This window comes from Jatropha curcas, chromosome 7 (genome assembly GCF_041381405.1).
Source record: "Jatropha curcas cultivar XTBG-Jc1 chromosome 7, XTBG_Jcur_1.0, whole genome shotgun sequence".
Lineage (NCBI taxonomy): Eukaryota > Viridiplantae > Streptophyta > Magnoliopsida > Malpighiales > Euphorbiaceae > Jatropha > Jatropha curcas.
The window spans coordinates 24560965-24576474 of NC_143157.1; the positions used below are offsets into that span (position 1 = coordinate 24560965).

General features: G+C 34.0%; 2 protein-coding genes across 3 annotated transcripts; one reads left to right on the plus strand and one right to left on the minus strand.

The window, feature by feature from the left end:
* Positions 1 to 607: 607 nt before the first annotated feature.
* Positions 608 to 6546, plus strand: LOC105632984 (Dihydrolipoamide succinyltransferase). Its single transcript, XM_012215471.4, has 16 exons — positions 608 to 729; positions 852 to 920; positions 1020 to 1082; positions 1171 to 1245; positions 1498 to 1558; positions 1681 to 1708; positions 2377 to 2444; positions 3159 to 3233; positions 3367 to 3422; positions 3511 to 3555; positions 3688 to 3951; positions 4068 to 4162; positions 4939 to 5029; positions 5126 to 5236; positions 5615 to 5809; positions 6054 to 6546. The coding sequence occupies exons 3-16, from the start codon at positions 1029 to 1031 to the stop codon at positions 6243 to 6245; spliced, it is 1410 nt and encodes a 469-aa protein (XP_012070861.1). The 5' UTR covers positions 608 to 729; positions 852 to 920; positions 1020 to 1028; the 3' UTR covers positions 6246 to 6546.
* A 388-nt stretch (positions 6547 to 6934) lies between these two features.
* Positions 6935 to 13969, minus strand: AT-HF (HIS HF). Of its 2 annotated transcripts, none has more exons than XM_012215475.4 (19): positions 13727 to 13969; positions 13561 to 13640; positions 13387 to 13481; positions 13119 to 13222; positions 12526 to 12695; positions 12299 to 12413; positions 11806 to 11861; positions 11677 to 11715; positions 11382 to 11480; positions 10864 to 10926; positions 10712 to 10774; positions 10516 to 10598; positions 10286 to 10394; positions 10143 to 10196; positions 9125 to 9212; positions 8742 to 8779; positions 8059 to 8164; positions 7548 to 7714; positions 6935 to 7203 (listed from the first exon to the last, which is right to left on the minus strand). In XM_012215475.4, exons 1-19 carry the CDS (start codon positions 13908 to 13910, stop codon positions 7144 to 7146), a joined length of 1773 nt encoding a protein of 590 aa, XP_012070865.1. In that variant the 5' UTR covers positions 13911 to 13969; the 3' UTR covers positions 6935 to 7143. The 2 variants fall into 2 exon arrangements, with proteins under 2 accessions (XP_012070865.1, XP_012070864.1); XM_012215474.4 differs by having other exon boundaries at positions 13561 to 13643.
* Between the last annotated feature and the right edge of the window lie 1541 nt (positions 13970 to 15510).

Below are 15510 nucleotides of genomic sequence, written 5' to 3' on the forward strand. Positions count from 1 at the left end.
AAACTAACAAATATAATATTATTAAAAATTAGTAAAAACTAATACAATTGAAATGAAAAAAAAAAAATGAAAATGAACTTCTGATGGTACAAGGTATTGTAGTTCCGAATTTACAGTTTTAGATTTAGAACTACCGATTTTAGTTCTTAAAAAAGTTGAAATAGAAATTAGACTACTTTAAGTGGTTTTTACGGCGAGTTTTAATGTGATTTACTCTTAAATTCAGATTAAAATTGAAATTAAAGAATTTATTTCAACCATTTTTTAACTCTTTTAAAATTTTTTTTGTTTTTGTATCATGAATAAATAATAATTAGTAATATTAAAATTAAATAAATTTGATAAAAAATGATTACAAACAGAAAATAAATTTAGAGTTCCATAATAATGTTTAATTTCAAAAATTTTTCCTATTTTTTACGGTTTTAAACTAAAGTTGTGGATCGATCCAATTCTAAAAAGTAAGGAATGGGAACTCAACCATAGGCTTGTGGTTTCATGCCTCTTAGGTATAGTGGCAGTACTATCGTATCTTTCTTTCACAATTTCATTGAGTAGTTTCATTTCTCTTTTATCCATTTGCGCTTAGTATTAACGCAAACGACGACGTTACAACACGTCTCATCTTCCTCTGTTCTTCTCTGACCGCAGCTCTTACAATTTTGAATATTTCCTTCTCCTTCCAGCCAATCAAACAATGCCACGTAATCGATTCGTACAATTTCTACTGTAAATCTCGTGCTGAAAGTCTGCTTTGCGTCTCTCTCTCAAAGGGGAAACCCTACTTTTCTTTCCATTTCTTCTTCTTCCTCTTCTTAATAATAATTTTATCGATTCGTCCTGCAAAACAGGTCAAACCGAAGCTCTGCATCTCCAAATCTCTCGCGCAATTTTATCTTATCATATACAGGAAGACCCATGTATGTCTTATAATCTGGTTTTGTATTTGTGATCCATTGATTTAATGATTTGCTGAATTAATTTCATTTCTTTTAAAATATTTGATCGTGGAAGTACAGATCGAAGCAATGATGTTGGGGATTTTAAGGAGAAGAGTTTCTGCTGGAGGCTCGTCTTCTTCTGTCAGTATTTTTTAATTTTTTTTTCGGTTAGATATACATATATTGATGGATTGGCAGATTGATTAATTACAAATTTGCGTTTTATTAGATTTTGAAGCAGTCCTTGCAGAGTGTTCGACCTGCAGCATCTATGCCTAGAGTTTCCTCTCTTCCTGAAAAGGAGGTACTATATTATTATTCTTATTATTATTATTATTATTATTATTATTTTTTGAATTTTTAGGTCTTCAGAGAAATTGAATCATATTTGTTAGTTCTTTTGTCTTTTTCACAGAAATATATATATGCGCATGTGATATTTTTGAACATTTTCGTTTAGGAAAATGCATATAATTTTCTCTTGTTTGGTTTTGTAGAAAAAGAATATATGTTAAGTTGCAAGCTTTTAATTAAATTGTAATAAGCGTATGAACAGATTTTACTCCAACCAAGAGGTCTCGGGCATGTCCGGAACTTCAGCCACCTCGTTTCATCTGGTAATTATGGCTTTTTTTTTTTTTTTTTTTTTTTTTTTTTTTTTTTTTATATAGTTTTCTGGATAATGATTGTATCATTCACTTAAATGAATTATGACCTTGAATGAATTTTGTTATTGCAGATTGTTCGGTTGGTTCAAGGCCCATTAGGTTAGTGATGGTTTTCTATTTCTATGATTTCGATGGACCTTTTTTTTTTCTTTTATGACTAGTTCTTTCAGAATTGCAATTTAGTATTCAAGTTGGTGTGATTTGTATTGCTGCAATCTGAGAAAAACTAGCTTCAATGAAATTCATTTCATGCTGTCCTAGTAAAAATTCATTTTGCTTGTCTTGTCTTCCCTAATACATTTTTGCCTTATGGAAGTGAAAGTTATGTGTCTTGTGTTGACCAGTCACAGAGCATCACTGTGTGGAAATGAATGGGGGGAAAAATCTAATACTAGTAAGCCTTGTTGCAACACTGGGTCACCAAGGATTGAAAAACGGATTTAAGCAGTTTCTTTTCTTCCACTTAAAGAAAGTATTTTAACAAGTTTATATTTCCTTTTCCTCATCTTTTACATATTGAAACTGTTCTAATTAGTCCATCTTTAGCCCAATCAAGTTACTTAACAGAGCAAGGTCAATGAAACACGTTATCTGGTTTTCATATCTTTTATCTCAAAGTGGACTTTTTAATTGGAGTTTTCAATCTAATTGTAATTATCTGATAGGAGAAAGATCATGTAATTGAGGAAGGATTTATGTAGATCGAGTTATTTCTCTGTAATCTGTTGTCTTTTAGCACCTCTTGACATGGCTTTAATTTTTTTCAGGACTGTTGCCGGCATTGACTTCATCGCTCCCAAGCAACTTTGGAGCAGGCCATTTTCTTCAGATAGTGGTAAGACATTGAGTAGTTCTAGTTAATATCCTGTATTTGTGTATGGGAATGTATACATGTTAATTGTATGAGGGCCTTAGTAACTTAATAAGTGTCCACATGGGGAGGGATGGAGCATACCCCTTGGATGCTGTTTTCATATGGTTCCAAAATAAGCAATTCTTTGGAAGCTCTCAGGAAGTTTGTTGTTACAGGAAGGACTTTGTCTAGTTGGTTTGAATAAGTGGATGAATCAGTTCATTTTAGCACTCAGTTTTTTCTATGTATCTTGTAGTGTTCCTATGAAAATTTCCTTTACAATTTATAATCATTGCTACTTTGTTTAGATTATGAGTATTGTAGTAATTATCTCAGTTGTCTCTAAGTAGCTTACTAAAACTTTCTTGATTAGACTAGTTCCAAGAATTCCAACCTGAGCAATTCTTTGAGAAACAATGATATACTGAGGCTTCATTCAAGTGGAAGAGTCAATTTCAGCAGTAATGAGTTCTAACATTTCCATTAAACTCTGTGATTCTTAAAATAGTTGGGTAAACTGCACTCTTAGTGGATCCTGCATATAATTGGATGGGCAGGTTTACTGTCACCTCCTTTTAGATGCAATTTTGAAGAGCAAAACTGTTGGCTTTTTGGTCCTTTGGGCAAAGGGTCTGGGTGTTGAACCTTGTTTTATATAAAAATTTTATGGTGTTTCATTTTGTTTATCTGATGCAGGGGATTTGGTTGACGCTGTCGTCCCTTTTATGGGTGAATCAATCACTGATGGAACATTGGCAAAATTCTTGAAGAGTATGTTTTCTGAGTATTATTTTATTTATTTATTTTCTTTTTGCTTCATTGGTTGCATGCATATTCTTTTTTTTTTTTTTTTCTTGATTCCAATTTATTGATTGTCTGTAAATACATGATACATTGTGAGCAGATCCTGGTGATCGGGTGGAAGTTGATGAGCCAATTGCTCAAATTGAGACAGATAAGGTGCTTTTCTCCCACCATTCTATCCCCTTTCCCCTTTGAATTGAAATTAGTTTTATCTAATGCCTATAATGTTTGATTCTTCTTTCAGGTTACAATTGATGTGGCTAGTCCAGAAGCCGGTGTGATAAAAGAGGTAATACTTCTATTGGCAATTTATGTTATTTGTTTTTTTATCTTGGGTGAGTCTGGATTTCTTGGGGTTTTAATTATTTGGATTCTAAGTGTTGATTCAAGGTCCTCTGTGTAATAATGTAATTGTTGGCAGTTTGTAGCCAAAGAAGGGGAGACTGTGGAACCAGGTACAAAGGTTGCTGTTATTTCGAAGTCTGGTGAAGGTGTAGCTCATGTCGCTCCCTCTGAGAAAATAACGGAGAAAGCTGCTCCTAAGAAGGCATCTGCTCCTCCAGAAGAGAAACCAAAGCCAAAAGTTGAAACTGCTTCTCAAACAGAGAAGCCTAAAACACCAGCACCACCACCTAAGCGCTCAGCATCAGAACCACAGCTTCCCCCCAAGGAAAGAGAAAGACGAGTAAGTCTTTTGGCTTCTTATTATCATATACAATGTTCGTTAACAGATTTAGCAAGTAGAAATGAAGTGCCGTGGATCACATAGATGGTATGACCTCAATGCTTTCATGATTACAGGTTCCTATGACAAGGCTCAGGAAAAGAGTTGCAACCCGATTGAAGGACTCTCAAAACACATTTGCTATGTTAACGACATTCAATGAAGTTGATATGTGAGTTTAGTTTAATTTTCATTTGTCTGGTTACTCGCATCACTTCCGTGATACTTGTTGGTCTTTGATTATGGTCGTTAAGCCTTTTATGCTGTTTTCCTCGCACATAATGCAAAGCCATCAGAGCATTCATACCCAGTCTTTTATGTGGAAACAAATAGTATTTTCTCTATGCATCTTTTTGTTGGTTCTCTGCTTGCCATTTATTAGGAACAGTTATGGAAATCTGAACTTGTGAACATGGCTGTAATCATCTTATGTGCATGTACTACTGCCTAACAGGCACAGACCTTCTGGTTTAAATTTTTTTGTAGTACCCTGACAATGTGAAGCTTGAATGTAACATAGATCGAGAACAATGCAAGTTTGGGATTTTGTTTTTTTATGGATTCTGGATTCTGGAAATCCAAAGTGTCTAGATTTTAGGAGTTTCTTGATCTAGATCATGTTAATATTTCTTGAATGCAGTCTAATTTTTATAATGTGCTTCATGATAATAATTTTACATGTATAAATGGTGTACAGCTTCCTCTTGGGTTTGCTTTAGTTTAAACTTAGTCCTGTTTCAATTGTTTCTTGAATACGTAGGAAAACCCATATCCCCTAACCCTCTCCTCTCTCTCTCTCTCTCTCTCTCTCTCTCAGGGGATGAATGCTTGTTTGAGAGGCTAGTTATATGGTTAAAAAATCAGAATACATCATCTTAGAGTGACATTTCTTCACTTCTGTTGATGATTTTCTTTCATGTAATCCCCCTGTGATTTGCTGCTTTGCAGGACTAACTTGATGAAGCTTCGGTCTGAATATAAGGATGCTTTTGTTGAAAAGCATGGAGTTAAGTTGGGTCTCATGTCTGGATTCATAAAGGTATGGAATATGTCATTAGGAATATGGAGAAACAATTTTCAAATAGAAGTGAGCTAACATGTTTATTTCCTCTTTTTCCCTTGTAAAATATTCCAGGCTGCTGTAAGTGGGCTCCAGAACCAGCCTATTATTAATGCAGTCATTGATGGGGATGATATAATATATAGAGATTATATAGACATCAGTATCGCTGTTGGCACTCCAAAGGTTTGTCTTAATGTCTTTAATTGATCAACTCCATGCAAAAAATTTGCTGTTGATGTTTTGCATATGTGGAAATCCAAGAGGAGTTGCTTTCGACTCTTTTCTAAATAGCTTCTTCAGTTTGAGACATTTTTGGGTAACTACAGTGCTTTGGTTTCTTTTGTAACTGGTACATTTATCAAAGTACCTTTGATGTAAGTCTGTCACATCCTAATGAGGTTATTTGTTGACCGAAAAATATTTGTTTACATTGCATTCTTAACCCTTGTCAAAGCACCTTGGATGTAAATTTGTCATATCCTAATGAGATTATCTGTTGTTGGAGTGGAAAAATATTTGTTTAAATTGCCTTAACCCTATGATAAATCCTTTTCAATCCAGGGACTTGTTGTCCCAGTTATTCGCAATGCCGATAAGATGAATTTTGCTGAGATAGAGAAGGAGATCAACACCCTTGCTAAGAAGGCAAATGATGGAACCATCTCAATTGATGAGATGGCGGGAGGTTCATTTACAATATCTAATGGAGGAGTTTATGGAAGTCTTTTGAGTACACCCATCATCAACCCTCCTCAGGTTTGTTCTTCTGCTGGGATGATATGCTTTTGTTTTTTTGTTTAAGCTTATTATACTACTCTACTGGAACTGTTGTCAAATCTATTTGAAAAATCTGTTTTTACAAATCTTCTTGTACTCCAGCAGGCGCCATGTACTGTGTAGTAAGTGATTTCCATGGAAATGCACATTTTATGTTTCTATTGATATTCATATTGTGGATGATATTAATTGGGAGTCTGATGATGAAATATTTAATTGGCAGTCGGCTATTTTGGGCATGCACTCGATAGTGAGCCGTCCAATGGTGGTTGGAGGAAATGTTGTACCCAGGCCAATGATGTATATTGCTCTCACATATGATCATAGGCTGATTGATGGAAGAGAGGCAGTTTTCTTCTTGCGCCGTATCAAAGATGTGGTGGAGGACCCACGCAGGCTGCTGCTTGACATTTGAGAATCAACCTTCAATTTCTTGCAATTTCTTCAGTACCTAGGAGACGGATATACTTTGTTGACAGGAATAATACACTTTGATATCAAAGTTTTGTAGTTTTTTATTATCTTCTCAATGATTCAACTTTTGTAATGAGTTCTTCAACAGCGGCTTGCCTTGATTTAATTGAAATCAAGAGATGGTACATGCGTTTTTTTTTTGACACTGCACGAAATGATATGTTTTTAAGAAACTTGCTTTATGGGCCACAGGCCAGTAATGAATCCAAAACTCTTATGGAATATTATCTTTTATTCATACATACTTTTGCCTGATCTGATGGATTGAATTTGTCACACTTGATTTGGTTATGCAGGTTTTATGTGCCCAATTTAAGATCAGGATTTAAAACTTGATTGTATTGTATTATCGTATCATAATCAGTTTCCAGATGCATCTGTATTTAGTCTTTTTGTACTTTTTCATCCTTTCCAATGTATTTTAGGACTTACACTATGTTTCGATCTATCTGTTATACCTTTTGGAAAAAAATGTAGAGATCAACTTGCTAATATTTGCTATCCAAACACACTTTTAAGCGCAATAGTTCAATTTGATTTGAAGCACTTCTGATTTCACGCTATTACCACTTTATCCATAATAACATAAGCATCACAGGTGATGATATTCATTGACTTGAAAGCTTCAGATGGTTCTAATTGATCAATAATAACATTGAATTCTAAAATAACATTATACAAAATGACGTCAAAATGAAACACAGCTACAAAAGTATTCAAATCAATAAATGTGGGGATATATATTTTTTCCTGTATAGCAAAAAGATGATTGCTAATTCCAGTGCTTAAGTAATGACTCTAGAGAATCCATATGTAATATTTCCGCAGCAGAAGTCCATTTAGATTCTGACTTCTATTTGTTCCTTTAACAAGTGCTCTTTTACAGACTGAATGGGCACCTGCAAGCCGCAAAATCGAGGATACAGAAATAAATGAACGAAGATTATATGATAAAAAGAATATTCATCTAAGCTCCATTTGATTGCTGCAAAGGCTAATAACCTTTTTAAGATGAAATAGTAGTAACAACTTCATGTTATAACTATAAGGATGTGTCATTATCAATCATGCTAAAGCAAGAAAATAGCTTTTGCTGTTTGAAGTTTTTGATGTATATAGTGAAATCAGGAGAAACGATATTTTGTTCATTGAAGGAAATGGCAATTTGAAATTCAAATGGTAATTATGATCTCTAGTGGCAATCACATGCTAATAAAGCGCTCAGCAGATTATGCAGCTATACCTCCTTTCTATGGAAAATGCCAGCAGCAAGAGCAGCAGATGCATTTGTTTTGGTGAAAACTTCAGAGAAGTGTTCGACAGCACCTGCACCACTACTTGCAATCACAGGGATGTTCACAGCATCAGAGATCAACTTTATCAAATCTATATCAAATCCTTTCCCTTGACCTGAAAAACCAGCAAGTATTAATCATGCAAAATGAACATTTGAAACCACAAACTAGATAAAAAATTGAATGGACCAACACAATTTCAAGAAGAGTGTGCCGTTTGAAACATGTTGGCCTAATTTGCAGATAAAAACAGATTCTGTACTTCCAAAGTACCGGCGTTAGAAAACACACTGAAGCCGACTCATTTTTTGAAGATAGAACCAAACAAGCTAATAATTCTTATTGAAATCAGTAAGTTTTGGCCGCCATTTCTCTGAAAAAATACTTAAAAATTTCCAAGAGGCACTTCACAAAATACTTCAACATGATCGAAAAATACTGACAAACAACAGTCCTCACCATCACAATCAATGCAGTTCAGTAATATTTCTCCAGCTCCCAGCTCTTCAACAGCTTTTGCAAGTTCATGGGCTCCAATTGGCCGACCTTCTCGTCCACCATTAACCTTCAGAAATAGGAAAATACAGAATGCAAAAGCTTTTAGTATCTACCATCTGGCAGGCCTGGAAATTCTCAGCCTGGTCGAGGAGTTTTTTCTCCCCTGATCTGGTCTAGGCTGACCTTGCCAGCAATAATGATGATATTGATAAATTTAACGTGTAAAATTTGAATAGTGATGCTTTTAGAGCTAATGCTTTATATAGGCTCTTTCTTAGCTCGTAGTTTAGGTGAAGGGAGAGGAGAGAGAGGGGGAAGGGGGGGGGGGGGGGGGGGGAGGCATGGGTGGAACGGGGGGACACTAAGAAAAAGAAATTTTTGGTCTAATAGAACTTGGGTTAAAAAAGTTAGATGGGCTCAACTTGGACAAATTATTTTGACTGTAGGAGCTCCAGCCATGCTGGGTCTGGGACTAGTCAAATAAAAGTTGGCCTGAATTGGGTATGGCCTGAACCACATGTGAATAGATACGTAGTTGTTACTTGTTAATTGGCCAGAGACAAATCCAAACAAAATAAAATTGGCAAATATCTAAACTGGGGAATATTGCTCAAACCTACAATCGAATCAAGAATACATCTTACCGTACACTGATACCAGGCATATTCTTCTCCATTTGGACCTGAAAATAATATTGAAATCTTAATTAACAGTGGCCTGTGACATCTTAGTAGAAAATAAAGTTTCTGACTCTCTCTGTGTGTGTGCACGAGCGCGCGCGCGGGTGTGTGTGAGAAAGTCACCCAAAGCGCGCGCACATGCACACACACACACACACAGTGGCTTGAGAAAGATATATAACAAACTAAACTCATTGATACTTGGTGAGAATGAGAGAGAAGATAGTTTAAGTAGAAGGGTCAATTATAAATAGGAAAGGAACATACTCAGATCTCTTTAAGTATCTAAAGAGAGGATATGGCATGAATGATATGAACAAAAAAAAAAAGAAGCAGATTTTGTTTACCTGGGTTAGTTAACCTCACAGCCTTGAATTCCACATCAGTAGGATTCTTGAGGTACACTCTGCGAGGATCAATACTCACAACCACTGCCTGCAATATAAGCATAAACATAATTCAAAATAGAGACCTTCACCTTTGTTTGTTGGCAGCTGTTAGAACTGACAACACTTTCCATGGACATCTATTTATAAATTCATAATTACACATAAAGAACCGAGAAGAGAGAGTATGTGTTGTTAGGCGAACATTGCAAGGTGCAGTAAAAACATAATGAGGAGACTTCCATGCAAACACAAGGTCATTTATGTGTGCAGGGCCATTATTTGGTGTATAACTTCCCCCATAAATGGGAAACTTCCTTCCTTCCCCCTTGTGGTGAGGGACAAGGATGCCTTGATAAAGTCTCATATATAACTATCTAAGTGGAGCTGTGGCCTTCCACAGACTCAAGATTACAGGTTGGAGTCATTTTTCAGCTTTGTCAATTTTATCATATAATAGAATGATGGATACGCACAGACTGGACTAGGAAGATGGAGTGCACAAGCCATTTTGTGAAGAAATTCTATCATAATGCAATTGTTGGAGTAACCATCAAAGAAAGCTGATCCAAATTTCAATGAAATGCATTGTGTAATACATAATCCAAACATAGGTGGCCTTTTTTTTTCCAAGTTAACCTGGGTGGAAACTTGAGAAAAGAACAACTAATAATCAAACCTGCTGTCGAAGCTTGCTTATTCAGCTCTTGGGTGTGTGACCAATCATGACAAATTCATTGTGAATAAGGTGTGGCAAAGAAGAAATAATAGACAAGATAAACCAAATTGAAAAGTCAACTTTACATCATTAGATATAGTGCGGAAATAATCAAGTTCCCAGAATTCATTCAAATCAGATGCATATTTCGTATAGCATTGACAAAGACACTTATCATGGAATAGGTTTGTCCAAAAGAGTATGAAATACCAACAGGAGCACAGAGATGCATAGATTTCAAACTAGACAGGATCAAATTACCTGATTGCCATAAACTCTAGATATCTGTTCTATGCTGCTCTTTCCAGTTTTTACCTACAAGCATGAGTCCAAGAGCTATTAGAAGTATGCACAAGCAAGACCATTTGCACAGACAAAAATAGATGATGGAAGGTGTTGCATACTTTAGTTTTTAAATATTCTTCAGCAGCATAGACCGCATCACTTCCAATAGAAATTTTATCTGCCCCTGACCTAAAATATTCTGAGGCAACTTCCAAACTAGAATAGTACCTGAGTACAATGATGGACAAATCATAACATGTTCATGTGCCTTACTAATCATTGAAGCATACGGATATTGTTGGAAATTAAAGAAGTAAAATATTGGTCTACCACATGCAGTCAACTATACCTGCCATTTGCATCTCTAAAATCCCTAATTCCACCACCAACAGTCAATGGTACAAAAACATTTTCTGAAGTGTACCTCAAAACCTTCAGAGCATAACAAGCAGGGTAAAAAACTCAGGAAAATGAGACATCTCAGGTAGAAGTTAAAAAGAAACTTTCTAATCATTGTGCATAATTCTAATTGCTAAATAACCAACCTGCAACATTGGCAAGTCACCTAAAGGGAAGTCCCTGAAACCAGTAATATTCAGAAAACTAACCTGAAATTCAATGTTGAGATGCCAAACATTATACTGTTGTTCCATATGCAGTTAAGTATCCAAATAAGGGAAAAAATAATAATGCTTACTTCATCTGCCCCATCTTTGTAATATTGTCTAGCAAGCTCGACTGGCTTGCCAAGATTTCTAACCTGCAAAAATTTACATAAATAAAAACCACTGCTATCTGCAATACAATGCTCTAGCCACCAACAGTTTCATTTCGGAAAAGAATCAGACAGAATAGGCTGCAATATCATTCAGTGAGAATCTAACTAGAGTACCTAAAATTTGACTTTTATTCTCAAACAAAGACATTCATCCATCAGCATTATGAAATGCCAACATAAGAGATGTAGATCTCGCATCAGAATGAACATCACGCAGTATAGCAAGTCATATGTGAATAGTCATGACTGAAAATTTCAAGATAAATTTGCTGCTTGTGCAGTCAAGAAGACCATAATGTTTGGATGACTCATTATCAATACTTTTTAGAAGAAACAAATGAAAAATATTTTAGCAAGCTCTATGATATTTTACTACATATTGAAACAAAGAAGAAATTGTAAAAATCTATTAACTTTCAATAATAATTTGGCCTTACCTCGTTTTCTTTTGTGTGTTCTCTTACATCATACTGGTCCCCTTTGGTTACAACAAGATCACCTTTATCATTTGTTCTCACATCAAGACAAGCAATTACCTGAACAGAAGCAATATCATTAGTGTATTAAATTTCAGCCAGCACATCAATTTAAATGAGATGAAAATAATTGCTGAAACCACAAAATACATGAAGCCAACCCAGTATATATGATCAAGATGACTTAAAAAAAAAGGTTTGAAAAGAGTCAAAAGACAAGACATGTCAAACAACTTATTTAAAATTTAAGTATTACCCTTTTTGCTAGTTTTGATGCCTTCCCTTCAGTGGGCTTCTGTCTTCAAATGAAGTTTTTAGTTCATTAGATGGTTTAATAAAGAAGGAAAAAGACGTAGTAGACTGGATAAGCTGGTACAAAGCTTACCTTTGTCAAAGACGACTTTGGAAGCAAAAATCTTCTAAGTACTGAAAGACCAACATCTGCAACATTCATTTCAGGCACTTAAGACAGAGTGCTACAAATAAGTTCACTCATATATAAATTGCTGTCTACCTAGTCCCTAGAGAAAGCAACAGAAGAGGAGGGGAGGAGAAGCAAGACAGTTCTTGCAAAATTTTTACTATGCTTCTGTCTCACATCAACAAAAGACTCAAATACTATTAGGGAAAAAAGCATTCCCCAGCGTATATACTCAATGGAGAGAATTTTTCCCTTCTATATATAATCTCCCCTCGCATCAACAAACGATTCAAATACGATAAGGAAAAAAGCATCCCAGAGTATATACTCAATGGAGAAGAATTTTTCCCTTCTATATGTAATCTCCTCTCAGAAAAAAATGACAGATGCAATTTTGACACCTGGACATTTTTGAAAACCGTATCAGAATAGAAATACAACAAAAGTATTTACTTGCCTCCACTCTTCTCCGGATGGAACTGAACTGCATGCACATTTCCTCTTCTAATTGATGCTATAAATTTATCACCGTAGTTGCAAGTAGAGGAAATCCACTCTTCATTTTCATGTGACTACAGAAGTATATGGAAGGCTTTAGGTCACCAGATCCAATGCAAATCAAAGGTGAACATATTCACCAGCCCCATTCAAAATATTGAAAAGACAAGGAAAAGAAAAACACACTGGCATGGCACGGTATGAGTGGACAAAATACACATGGCGGTTTCCAATATCATCCAAAATTTCAGAATCTTTTGCAACTTGCAAAGCATTCCAGCCAATATGGGGAACTCTGAAACCATTTGATGAGTCGAAACGCGCAACCGCACCAGGAATCAAGCCAAGACCATTCACTGAGACAAATGTACATCTGTAAACTCAGATATTAAAAAGTAAAAAACTACAGCGAAAAGTACAGAAAGAATGATATGTTATCCGCATAAGATGTTTTTGACACAAAACGCTCTTCCAGTTCAGCAACAATTTAACCATGTTAGCACCTCTGTAAGTGTAGCAAAAACTTATTTGAGCGATCTTTTTCCCATAAAATCCTCTCAACTCATTAAACTTCAATTCATCCTCTCTCTAAAACACGCTTTACCTTCATGATTCTATCAACTTAACTTCATATAGCTAAAAGCAATTGAGTTCTCCTTATTTGATCATTGGGTGATATAATAGGATACAACAAGAGAAGCATTATTATCATCCTACACTTCTACAACTGAAATTATTAAGGTTGATTCACTTATAATATAGATAACTGAAGTACTTGCCTGGACCATTCTCCTCACTATACTCAAAAAGTAGTTGAAGTCCAAGACAAATGCCTAAAAATGGGCGATCCTTGTCAATGTAGGTACATAATGCTTCACCCATCCTACAAGAATCAAGCGGAAAATAACAAAGTAACTAAAATTTTGTTCAACATTTCAAGATCTCCAATTCTAAAAATTTTAAATTCAATGTTAGTAGAACGTCAAAGTTCAAACTAACCAACTAAAAATAAAAGATTAGAACTTATTGCCCAATATCAGCACATACCCAGTTTTGTTAAGGACATCCATGGCGGGTGCAAATGCTCCTACACCAGGAAATATTAAACGGTTTGCATTTAGAATGTCTGCTGGAGTTTGCACCTGCGGGTAAAGTTACTTATTTTCACGTTTCAATTTTAAAAAATGAAAAAAGATATTCAAGGAACCTAAGAAAGCGTACGTCTTTAATTTCAAAGCCTAGATAGCGAATGGCATTTCTCACACTACGGACATTTCCAGCTCCATAGTCAAGCAGAGTCACTACTGCAACAAGCACGTATTAGAATCGTATACACTAAGAAGAGAGTATAAAGAACTGAATGCAATTATAGAGAGAGAGAGAGGACCAGAATCGGAGGTAGAAGAAGCACGAACAGAGAGATTTCTTGGAGGCCTGAACTTCGATCTATGGAAATCATTTTTATAGATATTTGTGGGGAAGAAAATGAGAGAAGATGACGATAAAAAAGAGTTTTTGGAAAGTTTCGAAGAGGAAGAAAGTGGAGAAGAAGCAAATGACGCCGCCTCCATTGCAGCTCTTCAAAACTGAAAATGCTCTGTACTCGAAACTGGTGGTTGGTGAATTCGTTTGGGACTAGCGTTTCAAACAGGGGCGAGCTGCTCGCAACGACGCCGTTTCGTTTAGTTATTTTTAATATTTAATTAGAGACTAAACAATTTTCCTTTTGAATAATAAAACAAACAAATATTGCAAAAAAAAAAAAAAAAAAAATTACATGTTACTATTAATTTGCCTTAGGTGTTATGTTTATATAATAACTAGTTGGAAGCCCGCTTTCCACGGCTTTATTATTATATATTGTATTTTATAAATTTATTTAATATATTTTAAAAAAATATTTTTCAGCAGATTATTTCATTAAATTTATTTAAATAATTATATATTTAATTAATTATGTCTAAATTTTAGTTAAAATTTATAATTTAAACAATTTAAATATCATAACTTCTAATTGATAATTCTATAAGATAATTATTTAAATAATTATATATTTAATTAATTATGTCTAAATTTTAGTTAAAATTTATAATTTAAACAATTTAAATACCATAATTTCTAATTGATAATTTTATATAGATAAAGTTCAATATGAATAACATGTACAGAAATATTATTTATAATTTAATTATTTAATATTAAAATATAATTGACTTATTAATATTAAATATTAATTCTATAAAATATAGAAAAATTAAAATTGATTCTATTAATATTTTAGATTAATCTAACATATATAACACTGTCTTTTAGGTAGTTCTGCCACGTGGGATAAATTAAAGTAAATGAAAAGAAAATTATTAAAATATGAATTTCATCTTTCAAAAAAAAAAAATTTCAAGATTAAAATTACAAATAGCCACTAAAAACAAATCAATTAAAATAAAAATATCAAAATTAATTTGCTCACGATCTCTTAATATGTGTAAAAGTGATGACTACATGAATGGAAAAATACAAAAATGAATCAGACAAATATAATTTCACTAACAAAAAATTTAAGGAAAAAAAAAGAAGAAAAATAGAAAGAGTTTGAAAGAAAGGATAGAAGAGCATAATGAAAAGGCAAATGAATCATGATAAATATGAAGAAAGAGTAATTTATTCAATACCAATATCATTATGACTCTATCACATATGCTTTTCACATAACCTAAATTGAATCAAACTAAATAAAATTATTATACCTAGCTCTGCAACGATGTTTTTCATATCTCAAAAAAAAAAAAAAAAAAAAACAAATCCTAGATAATTAACTTTTCCTTCGTTTAGTAATAATGAAGGGCAACTAAATGAATATAGCATATAGTCTAGATCTATACTTACATCACCGCACGTCAAAGCCACCAATAAATTCAGTTATTGATACTTATATAATTACCTGAAAGTTAGATTTCAAATATAACTTGCTCTTGCCCTTGATTTAATTTCAAGAGTATACTATACAACAATATCCAAACTTTAAATAGATCACAGCATAATAAATTGTCAAAAAAAAAAAAAAAGAAAAAAATATATGCTATATTCATTTAGTTGAAATCATTTAATCATTGACAGAGTAAATCAACATAAGAGAATAAAAAAACTAAAGAAAAACTCACAAATTTGCAC

Bases quoted from the DNA above. Each gene is read 5' to 3' on its own strand.
- LOC105632984 (XM_012215471.4), top strand. From the start codon at position 1,029: ATGATGTTGGGGATTTTAAGGAGAAGAGTTTCTGCTGGAGGCTCGTCT. The intron at 3,234-3,366 runs GTATGTTTTCTG...CATTGTGAGCAG, and splicing joins ATTGGCAAAATTCTTGAAGA to ATCCTGGTGATCGGGTGGAA. The intron at 5,237-5,614 runs GTTTGTCTTAAT...TTTTCAATCCAG, and splicing joins TCGCTGTTGGCACTCCAAAG to GGACTTGTTGTCCCAGTTAT.
- AT-HF (XM_012215474.4), bottom strand. From the start codon at position 13,910: ATGGAGGCGGCGTCATTTGCTTCTTCTCCACTTTCTTCCTCTTCGAAA. The intron at 8,165-8,741 runs GTAAGATGTATT...CTATTTCTGAAG, and splicing joins ATGCCTGGTATCAGTGTACG to GTTAATGGTGGACGAGAAGG. The intron at 7,715-8,058 runs GTGAGGACTGTT...CTGGTTTTTCAG, and splicing joins GAACTGCATTGATTGTGATG to GTCAAGGGAAAGGATTTGAT.